We start from the raw sequence: 26,568 nt of genomic DNA, 5'->3' as shown, positions 1-26,568 counted from the left end.
AATAAATTCAATTCAATTATATTGAAAATAATATTATGATGATTGTTATTTACCCAGGAAAGCTACTTCAGCTCTTGTGAACTTATCTCCCAGCAGTGCGCCCTTCATAACATAATGGCACTATTTCCTTTCTCCATTCTAAAACGTCGAGATACTGACAGGAAAGCAGGTCTTACTTTGAAGTCTTTGGTATGACAGCTAGTACTCGGCCGGGTCGCGATCGAACACATGACCTCTTTTCCTGAGGCGTGGGCTTTACCAGTGAGCCACAATGAATAGTATACCTGTTCTATAGTTTAATTAGCAACTGAGTTTTATAATCTAATATTCAAGCAGAAATATTAAACATTGTCAGAGCATTATTTCCAGCACTCTAGGCCTATTTCACCACTTTGCTATTTTTAGGAAAACGAAAAAAAGTTAGCAAATCAAACAGATTCCCATCGATTCTGCTCGGGATTCAACACCCATCTTTTAGTTTGTTTATTTCAGTATAATGAAGTACGGGACTCGGTGCACAAGCCAAATCATATTTCAGAAAGGGGATATACGTACCTACTGTAGAAAGGAATAGGGAGACGACAGTGCCGAAGAAAAAGGGCCAAAATGGTTGCCATCGTCTCGTCTGTAAGAAAAAATAGGTGCAGAGAAATAGAATGACCCATCTTCTTGTTCAGTGGCGGCACCAAGGGGGGGGGGGCCGCAGGGGGTCAGAATCGTTCCCATGGCCCTGGGAAGCGGGGGTGCTAGGGGTGCTGAAGCACCTAAAGGTTTCCGGGGGGGGGGGGTGCTGCGTGTATTATTCTCCATAGGCAACACCACTGAAATTCTGGAAGATGTGGAAATTGAGAAATGTAACCAAAATGACCTTCATTTTGTGGTGAAACTTTTTTTGTCTTCTCCTTTTTCTGCTTTCAAATCTGTCGAACCCAAATGGACTTCCATTTTGAAGTAAAAATCTTTTTTTTTTCCTTTCAAATTTACATCAGCACCCCCAGTAAAAATGAAAAGAAATATTTCCCAGGACCATGAAAAAAATGAAAAATGAAAAATAAATGCATTGTAAATGCTGTCATTAGCATCCTACTCCATCTCTAAAGTGTTCCAAAATGGGGGTGGGGCATGGATCCCTAATAATTTTCATGACAAAGAAGACAAAAAGGTGACAAAGAAAGAAACGGAAAGGAAAAGGAGTGAAATATGATCGGAGAAATCAAGATGAGACAAACTATTATAATAGTCCTCAATCAATTCAATAACACGATCTCCCATCATTCTCAAATATTTCTTTGTCATTTTCTCAGTTAGTTCTTACCATTGCAATGAGTCCCCCGCCACGAATCCTTTAGAAGATTTCTGACGGTGAATACACTGTTCGATGCCAGTTGATTCAGTATTCATAGGAATAAGAAGGTGTGGTAAATATTCTGCCGCTTAGTAAGTACAGAGTGACGTACGTAGAACGTGTTGTATCAATCTGTTCGTAAATTACGCGCGACTTTATATGCACAACTCGCTGACCTTATTTTCCTGGGTGCTGTATAGGTATACCCAGTCTCTGTATATCAAAATTATCATTTTAAGAAGGATCTGAATGTGAAATTTAATATTTTATAAATATTCTTATTAATTAAGGTTATCATGATTAAAGGAAATTTATAGGAATCTTACCGTTGACATAAGTGGATTGATGAGATATGTCTACTCTTCATGAATTCTTAAAAAAAAAACAGTCCTTCAAATGTCCCTTTTCCGGTCTCAAAATCGAAAAATTTCAGCTCGCGCTTCGCGCTCGCATTATTTGGTTCAGTTGCGAAATACGTATGGTCTTAATGAATTCCTACAAACATACCTTAGATTGCCCATCGTCAGGTCTGAATTTCAAAAGGTGTGAGCTCGCGCTTCGTGCTTGCAATATTTGAATAGTGACATAAGTAACATGTTCATAATTACAATGACTACGAAAGGTGCTTCATATATTTTTAGGTGTAATTCTAACCAAATCACCATTCGTGTGGTTGAGTGAGATACAGACAGACACACACCAAGTTCAGATTTTCGGGGGGGGGGGGGTGTTCGTGGCAATCTGATTGGTCCAGTCATTTCAAATTTTGATGTTAATTTCCTGTAGTCTCCTTGAGATTAAGCCATGCCCATGAATGACATGTGTAATAAACTTAAAAGTTTGTTAAATGCGATTTCATTTTCATTGGTCTTTCTTTTGCCATTTTGTGACTTTGGATTCTGAAATCGATTGACATGAGGGGCTGTGATTGAGCCAGCCTCTTAATTATTGACATGTGCTTAGTAAAGATTGTTGAAGCTAGTCTTTTTATTTTTATTTTTTTTATTTAACTGACCAAAATTTGTAAAGTTTAATCAGTTTCGTTTGGAACCCAGTTTAGATACAATAATATTGTTAGATTCCGTGGAGAAAGAAATAGATTTTATCAGTAAGATGTGTATGGTATTTAAATGGCAATTAAATAATATTGAGTTACGATTTAGGAATCTATCATAATTAATGATAACTGGGTCGCTCGATTTTTTCGCTCGGAATGTTAAAAGATTTTTTTTCACAGATACCATGTTGTGGCCCTTAAATTGTTTTCGCTCATTGCGCTTTTCATTGCTATTTACTTTGATGAAGGCCTAGTTGTGAACGCGTATCCACTTTACTACAAACTCGTAGGGCATACAACACCATAGGCTCTCCATTTAGGAATAGTCATTAAATTTGGAGGGAAAACTTATGGCTTTTAAAGGGATGGTTCGGGCTGAAAGTATTTATAGTTTAATAAATAGAGCAGAATTCTTTAAGCAAAATGCCGAAAATTTCATCAAAATCGGATAACAAATAACAAAGTTATTGAATTTTAAATTTTAGCAATATTTTGTAAGTACAGTCGTCATGAATATTTATTAGATAGGCTGCGGATGTCACATCCCTATTCGTTCTTTTTGCTTTATTATTATGAAATTAGGTTTATTAATTTTTTTCTCCAAGAACTAGGAAAATTGGATTGACAACTGATTTAGTATATTGGATGTTTATTGCTGCAACTTATTTCATTATAAGGGAGACATATTATTCACACAAGTATGAAATAATAATAAAAAAATCATTTTATGTAATAACATAAGAAAACGGAAAGTGGAGATGTGACATCATTAGGCCATGAATATTCATGACGGGTGTTTTCACAAAATATTGTTAAACTTTAAACTTCAATAACTTTATTATTTTTTATCCGATTTTGATGAACTTTTCTGCATTTTGGTCAGTGAAATCTACTCTATGCATTAAGACATAAATATTTCCATCCCGGACTATCCCTTTAACTCATCATTACAGATCAGTGCAATAATATTTATAAACACGAAAATAACAATGAAGATCTTGTTTGAGAGTAATGAACAGATTTAACGTTCTTTAATGATGTAATTAAACGTGATATCACGAAGGTGTTATCAAGATTTATATGGCGTTGTCATGGTAACTAACAGCATATTGAGTTACGATGTAGACTGGTTTGCTGACAAATTGGCAGATAGAGAAAGAGAGAGAGAGAGAAAGGGAGAGAGAGGGAGAGAAAAAATATATATAAATAAGTCTCTGGGTAAAAAGTTGGTGTAAAAAATAAAGTAGACCCCATTTTCACATTCTCGTTTAGAATTTTGTCGAATGAAAGTTAACTCTGTGCTAAAATTATGGGAAGCCAAGTGTCAAAATTTTCATAAAGTTGTATGTTTCTTATGTTTACTGTGCTCTTTCCTGATTCTGGTGAAGACAATCATCTATTTAATACATGAATATAGAGGGCGCTTTCGAGGTGTTAAGACATCCCTCTAGCATCCTCTCCATTACGGAACTAATATCTGGAAATATCGCGAAATTGGACAACCATCTGTTTGTAATCTTTAGCCTACGGAACTGTTTTTGGATCATTGATATTACCTATCTTGGTTTTAAGGATATTTTGGCTACGATTTTTCATATATTTCGGGGAGTTTAACTGTTTGGCGTATGTGACACTGAATGCGTATAGGATACACACGCACTATGTATGCACATAAAGCGACGCCACGCCCAGAAACACACATGCCCAAAGGACCCAAGCCCATTTTTCTACGTGTGGATGATATCAGGAATGACGATAAGAAACAGGTCACAGGTGAGGAAATATACGTTGCCTTAGCCAAAACGCTCAGTCTAGACAACATAGTGGGAATCCAGCAAATTCGCCGATTATGGAGAATTTATTTGAACTCCCATGAAGACCGCGTCAATTTGATATCCAATGGACTGGTAATCCGCGGAGCAACCGTCGCAATCTACGATGTGAATCCTTTCACAAGGTCTAGGGACGAAAACCTCACCAGAGTGACCGTGAAAGATATCCCGCTGTCCGTCAGCGACGAAGTCATACGCAGTGAGATAGAAAACCGGAAATGCGAGATTCAAGGAGATATCTATCGCCAAAAACTGAGAGTGAACGGTCAACTTACAAACTGTCTAAACGGAGATCGGGTATTATATATTACCCCACCAACACAACCGTTGCCTAGGAAAATGTTATTCGGGACCAACTTCATGGGACGCGTGTATCATCTTGGACAACCCGAGCACTCCGGTGCAGCTGGCCCAGTCACATGCTCCAGATGCCTTGAATCGGGACACCATGTATCCAGATGTCACAATGATGTAAAATGTCAACTTTGCAAAAACACTGGTCATATGAAGAATGCCTGCCCACAAAACAACCGCACACCAGGTAATCACATAGCAACGCCTCGTGCTTCACCGCTACGACAACTCAAGGATAGCGATTCAACGCAGTCCATCGACTCTGCGAATCCAAGCAACAGGACGCGACAAACTCGTCTCGCGGACTTCATCAATAAGCTTGTTCAGCAACCGCCAGAGAGCAGAGATTCGGATACATCCGAGGCCATCGATCTTCGATCACCGATGAGGACGCGATCAGCTTCTTACAGCGCGGGAACCGCGTCGAGAAATCCTCATGGAGCAACGTACGGGACGCGATCACAGGTGAAGGCTAGTGGAACAACGCCAAAACGTAGCGAAGACGAACAGCGAACAAGGCAGCAAACATACGGAGAATATGATGACGAAACATGTAGCGTCTACACGAATAGCGAGGACGATGAATCTACGTTGTCACCAGAGACCTCTCCATCGAAAGCTGCAGGGAAAAACAAAGAATCTAAGACCAAGAAAAGGAAAATGAAACCAGTAAAGAACAAGAAGAAGTGAGTTCGAAGAAATATGAATATGAAACATTTGGATCTTGATAATTAATATATGACAGAGTCTATTAACTTTGTATCGTTAAACGTACGTGGAATATGTGACACACTTAAAAGAAAGAAAGTATTTTTATGGTTAAAACGTCAAAAATGTGACATTGCATTTTTACAAGAGACTTTTTTGTCAAAAGACCTGGAAAATTTTATTTCAAATGAATGGAAAGGTTTAGGAATTTATGATCATGGAACGAAACACTCAAAAGGTGTAGCTATTTTAATCCGAAAGGATCTTGACATTAATATCATTGATATGTATGCCAAAGGTGATGGTAGGTCCATAGCATTAAGATTCATGAGTCATGATCTTGTTTATTTTTGCCTGAATGTATATGCTCCTGCTAAAAATGCACAGGAGTTATTTTATGCGTCACTGTATAGTTGGGTGAACAGGTTAAAGAAACAGAATGATATTATGATTGCAGGAGACTGGAATTGTGTGCAAAATAAAAAGCTGGATACAAGTGGAATGTCATATACATACTTACCTAAAAAATGGTTTGTTAAATTTCAAAACTGTAATAACTTAATAGATGTATGGAGAAAGAACTTCCCAGAGAGGAGACAATTTACTTGGAGGCAGTTATCACTCAATATATATTCACGGCTTGATTATTGGCTAGTCTCCTAGGCATTTGTTCCGTATGTGCATTCTCTTGATATTAAACCAGTATTAAAGTGTGATCACAATGCTGTTTCGATGAAAATTCAGGTAACAACAAAAAAGCGGGGAAAATGTTTTTGGAAATTGAACAATTCCTTACTTGATGATGAAATGTATAAAAAATGCATAAAAAATGTTATTAAAAAGATCAAAATGGAATATAGCAATTTTGATAATCAATTGAAGTGGGAGATGTGTAAAGTTAAAATAAAGGAGTTTAGCATTAAGTATGCTTCTGATGTGTCAAGGAAGAAGAGGGAACATATAACACACATTGAAAAAAGATATAATCAACTTTGTGAAAAACTAGATAAAGATCGACGTAGCAAAGATGTAGACGAAATTAGTCGTTTAAAACGTGAGATCAATAAATGGTATGAATATCAATGCAAAGGTGCCTATGTTCGCTCAAGAGCAAGGTGGCTAGAGTTTGGAGAGAAATCGTCTAAATACTTCTTCCAGCTTGAAAAAGCAAAAGGCAAAAAGAAAGAAATAGACTGTATTGATATTAATGGAAAGATTATTAAGGAAGATGAGAAAATTTTGTCAAATATACATGAATTCTATACTAAACTGTATCAAAAAGATGATGTAAGAAATAATTTTAAAGAATATATAGGTAACTTAAAGTTATATGTTTTGAATGATGAAGAAGCAAATATATGTGAGGGAAAGCTTACAGAAAATGAATGTTGGCTTGCACTAAAGTCAATGAATCTGAACAAGTCTCCTGGTAGTGACGGCTTAAGTGTTGAATTTTATAAATGTTTTTGGGAGGACTTGAAACAGATGGTAGTTGCCAGCTTGAATCAGGGATATGACAAAACACAATTGTCCTCAACTCAAAGTCAAGCCATCCTTACTCTTTTGTATAAAAAGGGCAACAAAAATCTTCTAGATAATTGGCGGCCCATATCACTTCTTAATATAGACTACAAATTAGCAGCTCGTGTTTTGACTGTTAGATTGAAGAAAATTATTCATTGCATTGTATCTGAAGATCAGTTTGGTTTTATGAAAAATCGTTCTGCACCTGAATGCATTAGACTTGTACAGGACATAATTGATTTTTGTCAAAGTACTGAAACACCTGGTATCATTATGTCATTAGACTTTAAGAAAGCCTTTGACACCGTTAATCATAATTTCTTATTCACTTTACTAGAAGAACTTGGTTTTAAAAATTCGTTTATTAAATGGATTAAGACTTTGTATAATAACGCCAGTGGTAAAATAATGAATTATGGTTGGATATCTAAAAGGTTTTCGATTAACAGGGGTGTAAGACAAGGATGTCCATTGTCTGCCCTTTTGTTTATAATTTTGGCAGAAGTTTTATCAGCAAAAGTTAAACAGAATTCAGAAATTAGAGGTATTCAAGTACCTAACCCTGAATCAGATTGTTCAGAGTTCATAGATATTAGCATAGTTCAGTTTGCAGATGATACTACAATTTTTGCAGATTCTGTCAACTCTGTTAAAGAAATAATGAGAGAAGTAGAAAATTTTGGTAAAAATGTCGGTCCCAAAATTAATTGGTCAAAATCTAAGTTCATGAGATTAAATATCAATGTCCAAAACACTGAGGATTTGGAATTTACAGAAAATGCTATAAAATGTCTCGGGGTTTATGTTGGAAAATTTCATAGAGAAGTTGAAATTTTAAATTGGGAAGGTAAAGTGAAGAAAATGAAAAGTACTTTAGATTTATGGAAAATGCGAAAACTAACTTTGTATGGGAAGGTGACTGTCATAAAGCATTTAGTCACTTCTCAATTAGTATATACAGCAACAGCAGTCCCAGTACCATTGAAAATAATTAAATTGGTAAATAGATTAATATACTCTTTTTTATGGAATTCCAAAGCTGAAAAGGTCAAGCGAAATGTATGCTGTAATTCTGAAATAGAAGGAGGCCTTAGAATGGTCAATTTAATTTACAAATGTTCTTCTCTTCGTTTATCATGGATTCAAAAATATATCTCAGGTGAAAAAAACATCATGGAAAATTTTATTCAATTATTGGATCAGTAAAATTTCTGACATTCCTATGTGTTTGAGATTTAATTGCCAAAAAAATGATATGATAAGAATATGCAAAAGAAAACAGTTACCAGTGTTTTACATTGACCTTTTTAGATCGTGGTCTGAAATAAAGTATATTCACATGTTTAATGTTTGCAATGTAAACCAAGAAATTATCTGGTATAATAGTAATATAAAACATGAGAAAGAAACGTTATTTTTTCAAACTGGATCAAAGAGGGGATTTATACAGTGGGACAGATTATAGAAGATGGGAATTGGAAAGATTTTTCGTGTATTAGCAACTATTTTAACCGCAGACAATTGCTTACTTCTTTCGAAATGTCAAAACTCAAAAAGGCATTTCCACACTTCTGGTTAGAGAAATTACGTAATACAAGAACCCACAACGGCTACAAAAAGAAGAACCCAATGTGATTGAGTTAGCAACAGGTGACTCAATAAATGTCGAGAAAATGTCAGCTAAACACTATTATAGTTTGTTAGTGGATAAATATAAAGAAGAACCCGTTTGTTTACATTTTTGGCAAGATCGTTTAGACTTGTCAAACGAATTTGATTGGAGTGAAGTATTTAAATTCAAATTTCAACAAATTAATGACAATAAAATCAAACAATTTAATTTTAAACTTTTTCACAAAATATTGCCCAGCAAAGACAATTTATGCAAATGGGGAATTTTGAATGATAATTTATGTTGTACTTGCAATTGCAGAGAAACTATATGTCATTTTTTATTGACATGCAAAAAAGTGAGGTTATTTTGGAAAATAGTTTCGTGTCTTATTCGGAATATTTTTGGCCTTGATATTGACATTAATGAAAAAATTATTATTATAGGATATGATATAGGCAACCGAAAAACAAAACTCGTCAATTTCATCCTTAATTATGCCCAATATACTGTATATAAGAATTATGTCAAAGAATGTAATGATAAAAAGAAACATGTGTTACATGGAAACTATTTATTGAAAGATCTGAAAGCAGAAATAAAATTTCACCTAAGTTTAAAGTATAATCAGAAAAGATTTAATGAAACTGAGTTGCGGAAGATACGTTTTTACTTTGAGTGAATACACTACCAGTCGCGGTTTTTATGGTCCGCTGTTGGTTGGCCTGTTGGAGCCGGAGAACAATGGATTCAGTCCACTGAATCTATTGTTCTCTGGTTCACGACGGGTGACAGCGGGCCGAGGAATTGTGACTGGTAGTGTAAGGAACATATTTTATTGTATTTTTTGTATTTCTTGTAAAATATTGTCGTGTGATATGTGAATTTTGTTAATGTAAAAACCTGTATCTTTTGATATTTTATGAATAATAAAGTACCTCAATTGAGGATAAATAGAAAAAAAATCATCTATTTATACTTCCTAGACAATTATGAATGATTTGCGAGCCAAATGAGCTGAAATATGATCTCTACTGTTAGTGATTTCTGTAACAATTGGCTATCCATACTTAAACCACAACTTTAAACCTGAGTTTAAGTTAAACCAGACTTCAGTCTGGGGGGGTTGGGTTGGACGGTAGGCCCCTCCGCCTATACCAGCCTCCACCCGCACAGTGAGGACGGGGCGGGGGGGGGGGGGGAGATAAGAGCAACGTAACCTTTCTGAATGACGTAACAATATTTTGCGCTGCGTGACAATGCAAAACAACGCGCGCATCACACTACGCGCTTCTTTGTAAAACGCAGAATTTCGTAGATGATTTGGTAAAAAAAAACTAAACAAAGAGACAATAATAAAACCAACACAACATTTATTTTTAATCAAAATAAATCAAATTATTTAAAGTCTGCAATTCAAACGAGAAAGGGATATGAAACACTTACTATGCTGAACTACACACAAGTCAAAGTAAGATGGGCTGCTGTGTTTCATCAGGAACGAAAGATATAAAAGGTATGGAAGACATTTTCGATTGACATCTGAGACTTGACTCGTGTTATTTGAATGATGGACATTGCCAGTATGATAAAATCCTTCATTGTGGCGACTGAACAATATTATTAGCAAATCTACAGACTGTCTCTATTGTCTATTCACTCTCTTTGACTTATGATTTTTGTCACCCTTCATCCTTCAATTCATTTGCTAGTATAGTCTAACGTTTATCATCCTCTCTTTTCGGTCATCCTTATTCATCCTTCATCGCTTCAATGTCAACCCTTTCATCCTTTTCGTTTGCACTCAGTGCCTATTTATTTTCGTCACACTGCTTATCATTAACTGCCTAACGTTACACCCTACTTCGCTAAACTTCATTTTCTTTAAAAACTTATTGATTGCTGTCAGTGAGCTGGAAGATTTTTCAACGTTCTCATCTTACATCCTTCAATTTTTATTCTATGATTTTTCATCACCATCACCATCGCCATCATCCTATTTTATTCATTATCCAGCCTTTCTTCTCACCTATCCTGCAGCTACAGCTCATTTTGATATTAGAAATAGAATCTTATTCTTAATCTTAATGATTATTGGTTTTGTTGTTGTAAATATTTTATTTCTTCCAACTTCGTTGAATTTCTTTCATCTGTTTTGATAAATTTGTTGAATTTATGATATGACCATGGCTTCGTGTATTTTAGGTGATATGATATGGGTAGTTTAACTCGGAATGGTGAAAAACAAATTGCAGTTACCCTACCACACCCACTATTTGAGAATCTTCAGAATCTAGCCATTCTTGCTTCAACCCAGAAAGGGGGCATCAACCCACAACATGTGTCAGTTCTAACACAAGGGGTTAATAGCAAAGGGATTGCAAAGAATACCATCGAAACTTACAATAAACTCGTTAATGGGAAGCGAGGCAAACAGAAGAAATTAACCATCACTTTCTTCGGAGCAACTAGCAAGTTACTAGTAAGAGGAAAGCAGACACAGCTGATTCCAGAGCTGTTATCAAAAATCATTAACATGGATGCTTCTGATCTTCAAGTGGATATGACTGATGTAAAATCAACTCTTGAAGAGATTAAAAGAAGACTTGACCTGCTCTCCAAAATGACTCCATGAAGCGCAATGGGTGCGACTGCAAAGGAAAAGGAAAGGCAACATGTACATGTCCAGTTTGCGAAGCTCATGCCTGTACAGAGACTATTCTTTGTGCCTCCTGCAACAGATGGCTACATTTTGAATGCACAATCTTGTCTCCACAAGACTTGACCCACCTTCTAGGTATGGATGAGATTGATTTCATCTGTGCAGATTGCAGATTCCAGGAAGATATACCTATGAAGCTGTCTACACCACCTACACCATCTCAAGAGAGTCAGGTTTCTCAAGAAGAAAACTGTGCTATTTGCAATTCACCAAATACTGAAAACTCTGTTGAATGTCAAGATTGCTGCAAGTGGTTTCACCTTCATTGCCTCCCTACCAGAGCAGTTAAAGACGAATCAATTATCTGCTCCTCCTGTAGTATTGTGAATCCTCCAACCTTGAGCATGGAGACTTCAGAGGTTTGGAAGAAGAATCTGGTACTCCTGACCCAGTTCCTAATGCTAACCAGTCCCCCTCCATCATCTCTCCAGTAGAGCAGTTAGAGCCAGAAGGGGAAAAATTACTCAAGAAGAGTAATAATGTCAATCAAAGTCAAGACTCTTTGGATTCTACAGGTCCCTGCACTCATTGTTTCAAAATGAAAAAAGAAAAAGATCGATTGAGAGAAGACCTCAAAGTTCAGAGATCACTTACTAGCCTGACCATGAGCGAAAATGAGAGTCTTCACAGGCAGATGGGGGAGTCTACCAGAGAAATCAAGCAGTTACAAGATCTGCGTTTTAATGATCAGAATCTACTTAAACAGAAAGATCACTACATTCATAAATTAGAGAAGGCTGTAAAAGATCGGGATGATACAGTGTATGACTTACAACTTCAACTCGACTTCATATATGCACAGTGCCTTCAACAAGGAGTTGATCTTATGATGAATGAGAATCCTCCTCCAACATACCTCAAAGTCAACTTCTAGAGTCAGAAATGAGCCTAAAGGTCAGATGAAAAGGAGAACATCTACATGTAATACTAGAGATAGAATACCCATCAGGAACTCATTTTCTCCATTGATTGATGAATGCTTCTTATCTGACGATACCAGTTCAGACAAGGCTTCTAACTATGATACTAGTATTCAGGCTCAACCTCCCTTCAGTGTGAAAAAGAAACACCCAGAATTCATCAGAAGGAAACCAAACCATCCATATGTCAGCAAAGGAATAAATAATAATAACAGGAAGAGTCAAAACACCAAGTTTCATTCAAATGAAAGAAGGCAAAGTGCAGTCAACTATAATGAACAATGGCCAGCACAAACAAGTTATGTAACATCAAAAACTCAACAGGATACAGCAAGAGAGATAAACGATATGCAGGCACAGTTTGTATCTTATGCAGACAAGGTTAAAGATGGTCAAGAGCAGAGTAACTCTCGTCATGATACCAATGATTCAGATCTACCTCAGAGAAAGAAAAATAGAAACAGCCACTACCACACCTCTAGGCCCCTCAGCCCAATATCTCTTCAAGAATGCCTTGAATTACAACAGCCCAGGAAACAACAGGATAACAGCATCACGAAAGATAGATCATCAGTCACTCAAGAACTGAATCAGGAGGCCTCCAACCTAACACCTTCACCAAAGCAACAGGATTTTCGGCAGGGCCGAGCCTCAACGGCCGACCACAAAACTCTAATGGAGAACACTTACCAGGCAGTGATGTATACAATAAATCTTCTAGCACTACCCCTATCCACTACAGACCCTGTCATTCGCCAAGCACTGAGAGCCCAACACCAACAAATACTACACTTAACCTCCACAAGTCTCCACTTACTAGAAAACAGCAAGGAAAACAACTAAGAATGGGAACCTTCAACTGCAGGGGGGCACAGTCTAACAATGCTTTCATATCACGTCTATTAGAAGAATGGATATCCTATTAATTCAAGAACACTGGCTTTACCATTGGGACCTTAATGAGCTTGCTAATATCAATGATAACTTCCAAGTCTTTAGTATATCACAGCAAAATAACTCATTGTTACCACTACCAAGAAGGAGAGCAAAGGGTGGAGTAGCTACATTCATCAGAACATCAAGCTCTTGGAAAGCAACAAAGATAGAATCTCAATCACAAAGATTAGTCATTACAGATCTACTCCATGAGCCATCAAACTCGCATTTAATTATCTGCAATGGATACTTTCCGTGTGATGTTGATGCCAATAGTATTTCTGAGTATCATCATATGCTCTCTACCATATCCCACATCGAAACAACTCATAAAGAGGCCTTGATTATACTTGGTGGAGATCTGAATGCTGATCTGACAAATGCATCGTGCAAGAAACCTACAAAACGTATTCTAAAGGAATTTCTGATTAGTGAGAACATGATTAACTTGTCATCTCTCCAAAATAAAAAGGAGCTGTACACCTTCCAATCAGATGATGGTTTACGACATTCATACATTGATGACTTTATAATACCTGCAAAACTAGAAAACTGCTTCTCTGACCTTCTTATTGAGCATGATGATCCTCTCAACACCTCTGACCACACACCGGTTAAAGTGACATTTTCACTACCACTTTTAGCCAATTGTCAAGTAGATCATGATATACCTGATCGCATCACTGGAGGATCTGGAAAGTCTATACTTCGTCCTAAGATATTTTGGCATCAGTGCAGTGCAGACCAGCGGCACCATCTCTATACTCTTCCTATGGAACTAATATCAAAGAAACTTTTCTATAATCTTCCTGCAATGTGTTTGGATCCGACTAAAATTGACTTGTTGCTTGATCAACTTAGCAAAGAAATGCTGAAGGTATCACTAACTCTACCACACTCGAAGGGCCGTCAGAAAAGAAAAAGGAAAGGGAAAAGAGAGTGGACAAAAAAGGTAGAGGCATGTTATAAACAATCTCAACATTATTGGCGTCTCTGGAGGGCCAGCGGGAAACCAAAAGGCAAGGACCCTCTCTGGATCAAGCATATATATACCAAACGTCGTTTTAGAAGTAGCATCAGGCAAGCACGGAGGATGTGTCACAATAATCTCCTTTCAGAAATTGAGGATGCTAAAGGTAGCAATGACAAACTCTCCTATAGGCTTGTCAAACGCACCAAAGGATCTCGGTCCACCGACACACTGTCTTATAGGGGTACAACGTATGAAGGAGAGGCAGTTTTAGATGGCTTCAACACATATTTCTCAGATCTTGCTAAACCGGATTATATAAATGCCTCTTCTCCGCCTGAAATAGATGAAGCCTTCCCCACTCGCCCGTTCCAGGACAATCTGAATCAACCACTTCAACCCTCTACTTCAAAAGATCTAGATGAAGCTATTAACTCTCTCAAGAAACAAAAAGCTGCAGGACCTGATAATATATCCCCTGAGCATCTTATATATCTTGGCCCAATAGCTCGGAAATTACTCCTCGCCCTCTTCAATCGATGTATATCCCTAAAGTATATTCCTGAACCTTTGAAGTCCGGCCTTATAGTCCCAGTTCACAAAGGAAAAGGAAAAGATGTTAAAGATCCTTCTAACTACCGAGGCATAACAGTTTCTTCAACAATTGGTAAAGTTTTGGAAATGCTCATCAAATCTCAACTAGAAATTCCACTTGCAATAAATGATGTCCCAGACCAGTTACAATTTGGATTCCAGAAAGGCAAATCTTGCCTCCTTACTGCATCCTCACTGGAATTAATAATCCAACTGAACTCTGCCAAGAAATGCACAACATATCTTGCTCTTCTTGATGCACAGAAAGCATTTGACATCGTTTGGCATAAAGGCCTATTTTCTAAGCTTCAAACCTAGGCCTCCATGAATCTCTGTTATCTACACTGGAAGAATTCTACAATGGTAGTACCAGTAGAGTCATGTGGGAAGGAAAAGTCAGCTCTCCTTTTCAAATCCTTCAAGGTGTAAAACAGGGAAGTGTGCTCTCTCCCACCTTATATACAGTCTTCATCGATGGCCTGATCAAATCACTAAGGAATGCTTGTCTAGGATGCTCTATTAACGGTTGCTACATGGGAGTGATAGTACTTGCAGATGACGTTGCTCTTATCAGTACATGCCCTCGTGAACTCCAATCAATGCTGGACCTCACCTTCAATTATTCCTGTGCCTGGAGATATAAAATTAATCCACAAAAAAGTGCCGTAGTAGTAATAAACAAAAAAACATCAACCAGTGTAAGTTCAATCGAGTGGAAAATGGGAGGAATGACGATCAAGGAAAGCAGAGAGCACCCACACCTTGGCATAATAAAAAGCAATTGTAATATTGATCACACCAATGACATCATATCAAAGGGATATAACACCTTCTTCTCGCTTACTGGAACAAAGCAAGGAACTCTACGCCTGCTGCCACCAATATGTACTCATCTTTGGAAAATGTTCTGCATACCAAGAATGCTATATGGGATTCAGATTATCCAACTTACCAACTACATGCTGTCCCGTCTGAACAAGGCTCAATCTTTTCTTTTTAAAAGAGTGCTTGGTTTGCCAAGGAGTGCGGCTGACGAAATTATTTATTTATTGCTAGATATCCTTCCAATGGATAAGCGAATCGACTATGAAATTCTTCTCTTACTTGGGCAATATGCAAGCCTTTCAGACGAGCGCACTGAAAGAAGAATCCTATTGAATGGTATAGCAAACAATACACCATTGGTAAGACGCTGGATAAAAATTCTGAATAGTTATGAGCTTCCAAGTCTCACTAACATCCTTAGAGAGCGCATTCCATATAAAGTATGGAAGAAGCTAACAATGGGAAAAATTTATAAACAACACTATGCAGCCCTTGAAATTGCAGTTGCTAAAAAATCTTCTCTAAGTCTATGGTCGGGCATGATCCAACGTAATAAAAAGAATTATTACCCAAAGCAAGTCTCCAGCCCTCTCTTGAGGGAAGCTATATCCATCAGAGCTCAATTATCCTGCAGTACATACCCAACGAATAGAAGATTATTCTCTATGAATCAAAGTACCACAACGTCCTGCAAGTTCTGCCACTCCGAACTGGAAAACGTTGTACATTTTGTTGGAGAATGCCCAGCGTTTAGCACACACAGGAAAACACTTCTACACTTAATAAAAGAAGACGAGGAACTGCAGTATTTTTCTGTGTATTTCAATGATCAAGAACCTCAACAATTTACCGCTTCCGTCCTGTTTCTACCTGACGTCGAATTAGCAGATTCCTCCAGAAACGACCTTAACCTACTTGTCTTAAATTTCTTGCATAAGATTCACCTCTCTCGATCTACCTTACTCTCACGTCAAAATATATAACGCTACCATTAATGCAGTATCAAACTGCGGATCTCCGATACAGCGGAGGAAGGATACAGAAGAAGAAGAAGATGTGGCGACTGCACAAGAGAGAATAGACCTAAAAATTAGGCCTATACGTAGATCTAGATCTATTTGTCGATTATAATACTTAATTGCGAGTTAGATCTGAAACAAAGAATTAGATCTAAACGTAACAGAAAAGTAATTTTGATAAGTCTACATTCATATTCTGGGTAGTAATTCGGCGGGCATGACTCGAGTAGAACTGAGCTTGCAGAATCTTTCGTGAGAACAGATTCCCTATACGGTACGAGCTTTTCTATTTGAAGTTATGATGGTGGTCCACAAGTCTGCGCACCTAACAATTTGAGTTAAGATTTAATATGATTTTTTATTTTATTTCACAAAATCTTTCAGATAATAATGTTTCCTATAGGATGGGGGTTGGGTGTTCGGACACGTAACGAAAATGAAGCCTTATTTTTGTATTTGGATTAAACAAAAACTGTGTATTGATCAGTGCTAATCATCATCAATATTTGTTCTCTATAATTGTCTAACATTTTGTGCTAAAACATTTAAGAGCATTTCAATTGGCTGTTTAAAATCGACCGTCCGGATACACAACCTGTCCGGACACCTAACAATTATTATTATTAGTAAGTATACCAAATATCTCATTAAAAAAATGAAAGAAATATATGATTTTCTTGGAAAAAAACCTCGGGCAGTCATTTTCAGATTGAACCAAGAAAACGGTGCCCCATGTCTTCGCACCCATTCACTTTGCACGCAATTTGGGATTTTGAATGAGATTCTAGGCTGTATGTTAGCGTGATGTGCCACCCAGTTGTTGTGTGTCCGGACGATCAATTTTAGAAAGTCGATCGACCATTTGGAAAAAAAATTTACAAGGGAAGTTTTATCAATTTTTAGTACAAAATGTCAGGAAATATTATAGAGAGAAAAAAAGAAGATGATTACAACTATTTAATTCGTATTTTTAGTGTAATCCAAAGACAAAAAGAAGGCTTCAAAATAAAGTGTCCGGACACCCGACCCTCCATCCTACTGGTATTTTGCTGACTGAACGAGGGAGGGGCTAGATAATTGAACCGCCAAAAAATCTCTATAAAAGACGGGGAAAAATATTAACAGGAAAACAAATTAAACTTTGAAATGCGAAATACCCCTCCCCCTCCCCCATATTCCTTATATCATTATGCCACTGCCATATACAAAAACATATAGACTATTCTGCAGGGTAAAAACAATTGTGGAAATCGCATCATAGCGGGCCATACGAAAATTATATTTTAGACTATTATCATGATTATGCTTGTCCCTTGCTTTCATATATATATATAATTTTTTATGTCAAGAATTAACATTTGCTCACTCTTTTCCTATTTTCTCTCTCTTTTTCCCCTTCCAAAATCTAGTTGAACCATGGCCATCTTACCACGAAACATTCAAAGGGAAAAATGCGGACATCAACTCAACGCAGGTAAGTTATACTCGGCCTAATATCAAGCTGCAGGACCTGGGAACGGTTATTGAAGAGGAGTGCTTGTTTGGAAAAAAAAAATTGGCAAGCAGAATAAAAAGCTTTTCAATCCAAAAATAAAGGTAATTTTGATCTAAAGTCAACTGAAAAGTAAAAATTGACCTTTTTCCGAAATGGGGGTGATTTTGGTAAGATTTTGGTAAAATTAAAACATTTGAACATACGAACCCAATTTCCATGACGAGCTGCTTATGTGTTTCTATACAATGATGCCTTATCTACTTTATCGTCTCTTATACCCCTTTCACAAAACCATCCTCCAATTATCCGTCTAAAAGTAATTAAATGCGGATAATTCAATAAAAATTGCATTCACAAACTCCGAAAATAATCCGCACTATTTTTTACGAGCGCCCGACCTGAAAAAGGCAGATAATTGTCATGGCAACTGCCCACACCCCCTCCGATGGGGTTGTGTTGGAAAAGGGTGTTTTTGTGACCACACCATGGCTATCTGCATTACTTTGGAAATGCGTTCATAAAGTCAAAATCTGGTCCCGATGCCGCTATTATGCTGAAAATTGCAGCAACGAAATAATGCGGATAACTCTGGTCCCGCTCCGATTTTATGACCAAATTATGCAGATATTATCCGCATAATTAGGTTTTTGAAAGGGGTATAAAAGTCCTGTCTTTGGTTCGCTTTGTTTCTTCATCTTCATAATCAGGTCATTCATCTGTTCATGGCACACAGCAAAAAATCTGGTGTTAACCGGTGTACATAGAGGACCACACCAGTTATTTTATACAGGTGTTAAATTGGTGGTGTCAGTTTTACACCTATAGGTGTTATTACAACACCTTTTGTTGTTACATTTACACTCTTTGGTGTAATGTTTAATCTCTAGGGTGTAATTTTAACACCTCAGGGTGTGGTCCTCTATTAACACCAATTGGTTTCAGCTTTAACACCGCAGTTTTACAGTGCACATTGGACACTGTAAAGAGAGGGAGTTTGGCACATTACCAATCACATATTATCAATATTATACGATTAGACATAGGGCTTAAATTTTCTAGACACTGAGCGATTTTGACTGAAGGAGAACAAAACTATTTACTTAAATATATACTTTAAAAACGACTGGTGAACCTTTCTTGTGGTAAATGGCATGCACCAAAATGTTCATTGGCAATGGTTTAGCACATAATAAAGGTTCACCAGCCGATCTTAAAGTCGCTTTTATCTTACGAACAGCTTAATGAAACGGCCCCCTGATTTTATTTAAACTTGCATGACATTTATTATATTCCTTTTTAAATATTTTTCTTGTGTGTGTGTGTGTATACCAAGATAATGTCATCCTCTCTGTAAGTGCATAGAATTGATAAAAAAAAGGATTATTCATTATTTTTTTCTATCTTTCTTGGTGACAGGTAACGCCGAAAGGAGCATCCGGTAAGTTCGATTCAGTACCGTACATAGGTGGGAGGGGGATAGAGCTGTGATGATGATGATGGTGATGATGATGGTGATGATGATAATGATGATGGTCAGATCATGATAATAATAACAATGTTGACGATATCTGATAACAATAATGATGAGGATGATGTTGAGATGATGATGGTGATGATGATGATAATAACAATGATGACGATAATGATGATGATGATAATAACAATGATGACGATATCTGATGACGATAATGATGATGAGGATGATAATAACAGTGATGACGATATCTGATTTAATGATGAGGATGATGATAATAACAATGATGACGATAACGATAATGGTGGTTATGATGGATGGATGGATGATGGTTATGAGAAGGTAGAGAACAAACAAAAAGGGAAGACGAATAACGAAGAAAATAAAGGCCAAAAAATAAATAGAAGAGGAAGAACGAAGAAAAGAAGTAAGAGGAGGAAGAAGGAGAAGATAAGAAGAATTCAAAAGAAGAACAAGGAGAAGATAAGAAGAATAATTCGAAGAAGAATATTAAAGGGAAAGGAGAAAGGGGGATCATTAGGGAATCGTAGTGGGTAGATGCACAAACCAGTCAAGGCTATAAACAGCAGTACACCGAGGGGGGGGGGGGTACGGAGAATTGTGAATAAAAGGTGGGAAATTATAAAATTCTTCATTTGGGTGTCTATTGCTTCATTTTATCAAAAGGTGAAAGAAAACAACTACCAAGGAAACCAGAGCATAGACCAGGGTCAGAGGCCAACAAAAACCAGAGCAAAACTACTAGCCCCGTGCCAAGATCAAAGTCAACTCAAACAAGTTTTCATGATGCAACCAAAAACCAAGCCGCAGGGAAACAGGTAATTGGGAAAATATATTCTAAATATCACAAAATGTGCGATATATGTATCACAAAGCATTTAACCCTAAAAGGACTGGGGGCCGTGATGCCCCATACCCTCAACGCTTCGCGCGATATTTCCAAAACGCAACAAGAATAATAGCGCCGCAATTTTTTTTTATTTTTTTTTACTTTGAAGTCTCGCGCAACGTTTAGCGTCGCGACGTCACATGACTTGTTACGAGACAATGTCATGCCGAAAATGGCTCATTTTGAAATTCATAAAAGGGTGATTATTTTTCGTTCTAATTGGCCTGCTTAATTGATTAGGGTTTGAATTAGTTTTTAAATGGTCTCTAATAATTTTCATTAAAAAATCCAATGAAAAACAAAAGATGAAATAAAGAAATACAAAAGAAATTCTAAAAACAAAAAAATACAGGTAGCTTTCGCAATTTTCTTAGTGAAAATCTTTAAATTAGGTTACAAAGATAACTTCTGGAATAAAAAGAGAGAATTTGAAAGGAATTTGGGTGTTAAATATGCAAATAACGAATGTGCATATTTTGTTCATAATAAATAAAAAAAAATGATTATTTTAAGATTTTTTTGTATACTGGCTTGTAGTTTATATGGTAAAGAATGTGCGTGCCAAATTTCGGCGCGATCGCGCCAACTACGGCCGAGATTAGAAGGGCCCACCCCAGTTCTTAATACATCTCAAATAGCCAAGTCCTTGTAGGGTTAATATAAAACCGTTTGGTTATAAACTAACCCAGGGAGCTCACTGGGTTAGTTATAAACATGAGCATTATACGCGTAGTATAATGCTCACTTTTTATGACCAAAGTGCAAATGTCTGAGGCGCCAAGAGGCATGAATTTGATGCAAGACAGAGTCCATAAGATAGGGGGAAAGAGATTGAGATAGAAAGAGGGGAAAGGGGAGAAAGGGTAGGAGAGAGGGGTGGAGAGATAGAATGGGCAACGAGCGGAAAGGGTGCATGAGTGTGTGTGTGGAGAGAGAGAGATAAAGAGAGGGGTGGGGTGTCTATTGCCGGCGGAAGCCAACAATTTTAGGGGGACCACTAATTTTTTTTTTGACAAGCAAAAGGGACCGCCCCCAACTCAAATTTAGGGGGATACGCCCCCCCCCCCCGCCTATTGGGGTGTCTGCGTTTTCGAAGTGGTATGTAAAATTTTAATCGAGTTGCACTTTGCTGAAAATGGGAAGTTTATTCCGAGATTAATGGGGTATTCATTTGAAAACAAGCCTGTCGTTAACCAGATGATGTGCGTCTTGAAAGGTTATCGAGTCAGATAAACCGTTTTAAATGTGCCATTTCACAAAAAATTAGAGCAATATCGGATAATAAAGCTTCATAATATCTTTTGTTGAATAACATATTTTGGTATTGGGAACTTAGGACATGGAAGATGTTGTATTTTTAAATTATCTGAACAACTAACCCGCAATCTACCAGTCACTTCATACGTGATTACGTAATATTGGTGGGGGCTGTCGTGAGTTCTGAATTATTATATCATGTGATCTCATATCGTATTTTTACTCTCAATGTGGAGTTGAAATATTTCTCGTATTGTTTCATGTTAGATTATTTTCTGTTTTTATAACATCCATTATATTACGCCTGCAAATTGTACACAATTCATTGAATTAGCTCTAAAGTGCAATATCAATAATAAAACCTTTTCAATTTCAAATCTTTTCAAATTTGATAAGGTCCCCCCCCCCCCCCCCCCCCCCCGAGGACCAAGAGTTATAACAGCGTTACAACTGTATGCACAAGATTGTATTTTAGCATTAAACCTCACCGAGGAAAAACACCAGTGCTCGATAGAAAATTCTCTGAATGATTAAGACTTGGCTTTCATGGTATAGTGGTCATGACTCTCGCCTTTCAAACAGAGGGAGTGGGTTCAAACCTAGCCCTAGAGTGTTTTCTTTCAGCAAGAAATTTATCCACACTGTGCTGCGCTTGACCCAGGTGAGGTGAATGGGTACCCGGCAGGTGTAATTCCTTGAATGCACTGAGCGCTAGTGATGGTAGCTGGAGCTAAAGCCGAATTAATACTAGCGGCGCCTTGTATCCTCAGGCAAAAAATGTTGTTTTATAAATCCAGCCATTATTATTATTTCTCTGTAGGATGGAACAAAAAATCGTCTCATCCAAGTCACCGAAGCAGACTTCACAGCTGATTTCATATCTACTGAAGATGAGACTCGTCCTGACAAAGCGAAGGAAAATTCCGAAAGGCCACTCTCTCCACTTAAGCCAGGTCAGGCAAGGGCACCACCTGACGACCATGTAGAATTAGAATCAATCGCTGAGGAAGTTGTCAAAGACACACCTGAGAAAAAAGATGGTGACCTGGAAGTTGAAGACCTGGAGGAAGATGAATGGAAGATGGAAGAACAAATACCTTCCAAAGATATCGAAGATGGCGCTGTTGAACCTGCACAGGAGAGAGTCGATGATGTTGACCCTCAGATTGGTCAAACGGAGAAAGTTAATAGCAAGAATGCAAATCGTTGCAAATCACAAGAACTTGAAGAGGGGAAAGAGGAGGGGAATCAGAGTAAAAGTGAAAAGAATTCTGACTTCATGGAAGACAAAGAGCTTGACCTCATGATAGCAGATATAATGTCAGACACGGCAGATGTTGCAAAGCATAGCCCCCATGTTCCATTGAATTCTGCATCAGAACAAATAAAAGCCATTGAACCTGTAGAGGGTCTGAATGAACGGTACAGTGAGCATTTAGCATCACTGCCCAAGCCAATAGACACAGATACAGCGGAAGTCATGGAGAAGGATAAAGATGCAGAGAAAACTGCGGAAGTTCATGAAAGATGTAGTGTCTGTCTGGCAACTGCACCACTTCCAACGTCAACAGAGGGGGGGAAGGTAATGGGTGAAACTACCGATGTGTCACTGGACGGAATAGCAGAAACTGCAGAGAAGACCACCATGGGGACAGAAGCAAAAGATGACTTACATGAAGCATGTAGTGTATGCCTGGCAACTGCACCACCACCTACTTCTACTGAAGCAATTGATCCAGAGAAAGATACCAGACAGACAGAACATATTGAGGCTTTATCAAGTGATACAGGGGCAGAAAATGAACATCAGATAACAGAAATGCATGAAACATGCAGTGTCTGTTTGGCAACGTCACCACCTTCAGCAGAAACAACTAATGTAAACGAAACAAAGACAGAAGAAACAGAGCTTGTTGAAGTTCCTTTAAGTGATGTAGCAGAAGAAAATACTACACCGAAGGAAAGCAATGACCAAGAAGAAGTACATGAAGTATGCAGTGTCTGTCTCGCAACAGTTCCTCCTACAAATGTCCTTGAAGATGATCATGGTGAATCAACGGGCAAGACGGAAGCTGCTGAAGGTTCATCATCATTGACACCAGCAGACACTGAGCGAAAGGAATGTAATGAAAAAGAAGCAGAAATACATGAAACATGTAGTGTTTGTTTGGCAACAGCTCCTGCGACAAGAGTTGCCGAAGAAGAAAGCACTGAAACAGAGAAAACCGTAGATGGTGAATCTTCCTCAGCAAATACCAACAGAGAGGGTACTGCAGTGAATCCTGAAACAGAGCCGGAAGAAAACCCAGGTGAAATGAAAGTGACTGGAAATCTAGTTGATTCTACAACAGATATGGATATCAGTAAGGTCACTCAGGAGGTGGGCAATGAGATACATGAAGCATGCAGTGTATGTTTGGCAAAAACACCTCCCACTTTTCCGGCTGTTGACATCGAGGACCCTTCCAAGGGTGATGCAGAAGAGATAGAAGTAGGAAAAGGTGTAAATCAAACATGCTTGGCAAGTGAACCTTCTGAAAAAGAAGATGGAGAATTTAACGAAGCTGGAAGCATCTGTTCAGCCACTGACATAGCTTCATCTGTAAATACAGGTGAAGTTCCTGAAGAGGTGATAAATCCCTTGGGAACTGAGCAATTGCCTGAAGTTCTAACATTACACAATGGTGCAGCGAACAATAGGGAGGGGATAGGTGAAGTCCATGAAACATGTAGTGTTTGTTTGGCCACAGGATCCTCACCAGACTCTGCAACAGATGGGAATGACAAGACTACTAAAGATATTTCGGCAGAGGATATTCCCAAAATGATTGAATCTTCCCTTGATACAACTCAGGACACGACAGATGCTGTTACTGCCAACATAAATTCTGATGAACCCCTTCCACAAGAGACTACAGATGAAAACACGCCAAATTCAGACAGAACAGAAGCCCAGGCTAATGTAATTGAAGAATGTGACAACCCAGTGGCTAAGGTGTCTTCACAAGTTGCAAAAGATGAAAATCCTACAGAGTCAACTGAAGAAACTACAGGAGAAAGAACTGAATCCTCAACGTTTAAAGACAGAGAAGACAGTACAGAGGCAACTAAACCTCAATCCATTAAGGAAGATACTGCACAGGCTTCCAAGCCTGCTACAGCAGCGCAAGGCACTGCGATGGAACCTCCTACCAATGAAGAAGGGGAAGGTGCTACAGGAGGAGAGGAGTCTCCAGCCACTGCACCTGAGGGAAATCCAGAGGATAAGAAAGTGGCAAAGACTGCTCCACCTGAAGACACAGCAGTTCCTGTTGAATGTCCACCCATAACTACAGGGTGCCGCGAAAAGACAAATAAATCAGAATTACAAGATGAAACAGTAATTGACGACAATGCAAAAGAGGAAGTTCATCAAACATGCAGTGTCTGTTTGGCAACCAGTCCTGAGAAAGAAGTTACAGAAGAGGTACAGCAGGCTGTCGAAATCAGAGATGCTGCGAAAGTACATGAAGCATGCAGTGTCTGTTTAGCTACTGCACCTATGACACCAAATATACAGAAAGAACAATCTGAACAGAAAATCAAAGAAGGTACAACAGAAGAAATTCATGAAACTTGCAGTGTATGTCTGGCAGCTGAAAGTCCCACAACTCAAGAAGTGGCTACCATGGACAAACCTGGTGACAAACGAGTAGTAGAGGTGCATGAAATATGCAGTGTTTGTATGGCTACAGTGAATGCTCCATCAGTACCAGCTGAATCAGCTCCTTCAGAGCAACTTTCCAGAGCCCCTGAGGTAATTCCTCCAGTATTGGTAGAAGATGAGAATCAAACTTCAGAGACAGTTATTGAGGTCCATTACATAGAAGACATACATGAAACCTGTAGTGTCTGTACAGCCACTGGCTCTGCTGCTCCTGACGAAAGTAAGAACAGCAGCAATAGCAAAGTTACCAAAGTTCAACAAGCTCAGGATGATATGCCAGGAACCCCAGATATCAGCACAGAAGAAGGAAGTGCTGTAAATGCGCAGGAGATACAGGATGACAATGTCCTCCTCTCATCTTCTCCCAAGGTAGCTTCATCAACAAACCAAGTCGAAAGTGATGACTTTGCAGGAGGGAGTAACCAACCCAACATTCCTTCAGGTCCAACAAAGGATATAAGTAAAGAAACAGAAGACCAAGGTGCAGAAGCTGAAACTATGGTGAATGACAAGAAAATAGATGATGTTGAGGACAGGGCCACAGAGTCAAGCATCCCAGAAACTCGTACAAAGCAAGGAATCCAGAGTGTTCCTGTAGAACTTCCAGGAAATTCCGAAGATATTCATGTTGCAGATGAAGAGGAAAATACTGCGCGAGCAGAAACTGTTGGAGACACCAGAGGGCCTGAAAGCTCAGAAGCATCGGCTGCAGAGCAATCCTTAGATCCACAAGCTATAAAAGTCAGTGCCTGATATACTGCTAAAGAAAGTGACCGGTGTAGAGGAGGAGGAAGATAATATAAAATTTACAACTAGTATGTCCAATAGAGTTTGTATATTCCCTTTTTTTTTCAATGAAACGTCAAAGCAATAATATTTTATAAATTATGAACAATCCACTTTTCAATCATGATATAAATAAACCTAAATTAAAACAATAATAATCACTATAATTTTTGATGTTTTCATGTTTCCTTTTAAATTAGCTGTTTAAAGACAATAAAATATAATTAAAATAATGTAATCAATAAATGTAATCCGTAAATCAGCTAATAAGTTATGAATCTCTTGTAACAATTTTGCAAAATAAGTAATAAGTAAACAATTGTGGATTCAGACAGGGGCATAAGGGATGCGTGCCGCATCTGTATTTTGAATCACCCATTGAACTTGAAGATTGATCTAAAAAAACAGAATTGAGAACTGCAGACTGCACACAGCAAAAACTGTGGTGTTAACCTGTGTACATAGAGGACCACACCAGTTATTTCATACTGGTGTTAACTTGGTGGTGTTAGTTTTACACCT

At 38.0% G+C, this 26,568-nt stretch overlaps 2 protein-coding genes and 1 long non-coding RNA gene across 3 annotated transcripts; all 3 read left to right on the top strand.

Annotated features, from left to right (window-relative positions):
• Positions 1-12,984: 12,984 nt before the first annotated feature.
• LOC121419676 lies at positions 12,985-14,892 on the top strand. Its single transcript, XM_041614135.1, has one exon. It carries the CDS (start codon positions 12,985-12,987, stop codon positions 14,890-14,892), a length of 1,908 nt encoding a protein of 635 aa, XP_041470069.1.
• A 2,932-nt stretch (positions 14,893-17,824) lies between these two features.
• LOC121420745 lies at positions 17,825-20,206 on the top strand. The gene is made up of 3 exons (XR_005970818.1): positions 17,825-17,892; positions 19,330-19,351; positions 20,075-20,206. It is a non-coding gene; the product is annotated as an uncharacterized LOC121420745 (long non-coding RNA).
• Positions 20,207-21,636: 1,430 nt separating this feature from the next.
• Positions 21,637-26,013, top strand: LOC121419675 (dentin sialophosphoprotein-like). The gene is made up of 2 exons (XM_041614134.1): positions 21,637-21,648; positions 22,375-26,013. Exons 1-2 carry the CDS (start codon positions 21,637-21,639, stop codon positions 26,011-26,013), a joined length of 3,651 nt encoding a protein of 1,216 aa, XP_041470068.1.
• Positions 26,014-26,568: the final 555 nt, after the last annotated feature.

This window comes from Lytechinus variegatus, chromosome 8, assembly GCF_018143015.1.
Source record: "Lytechinus variegatus isolate NC3 chromosome 8, Lvar_3.0, whole genome shotgun sequence".
Classification (NCBI taxonomy): Eukaryota; Metazoa; Echinodermata; class Echinoidea; order Temnopleuroida; family Toxopneustidae; genus Lytechinus; species Lytechinus variegatus.
The sequence above is the reverse complement of the archived record's forward strand: the minus strand, read 5'-3'. Positions and strand labels throughout refer to the sequence as shown.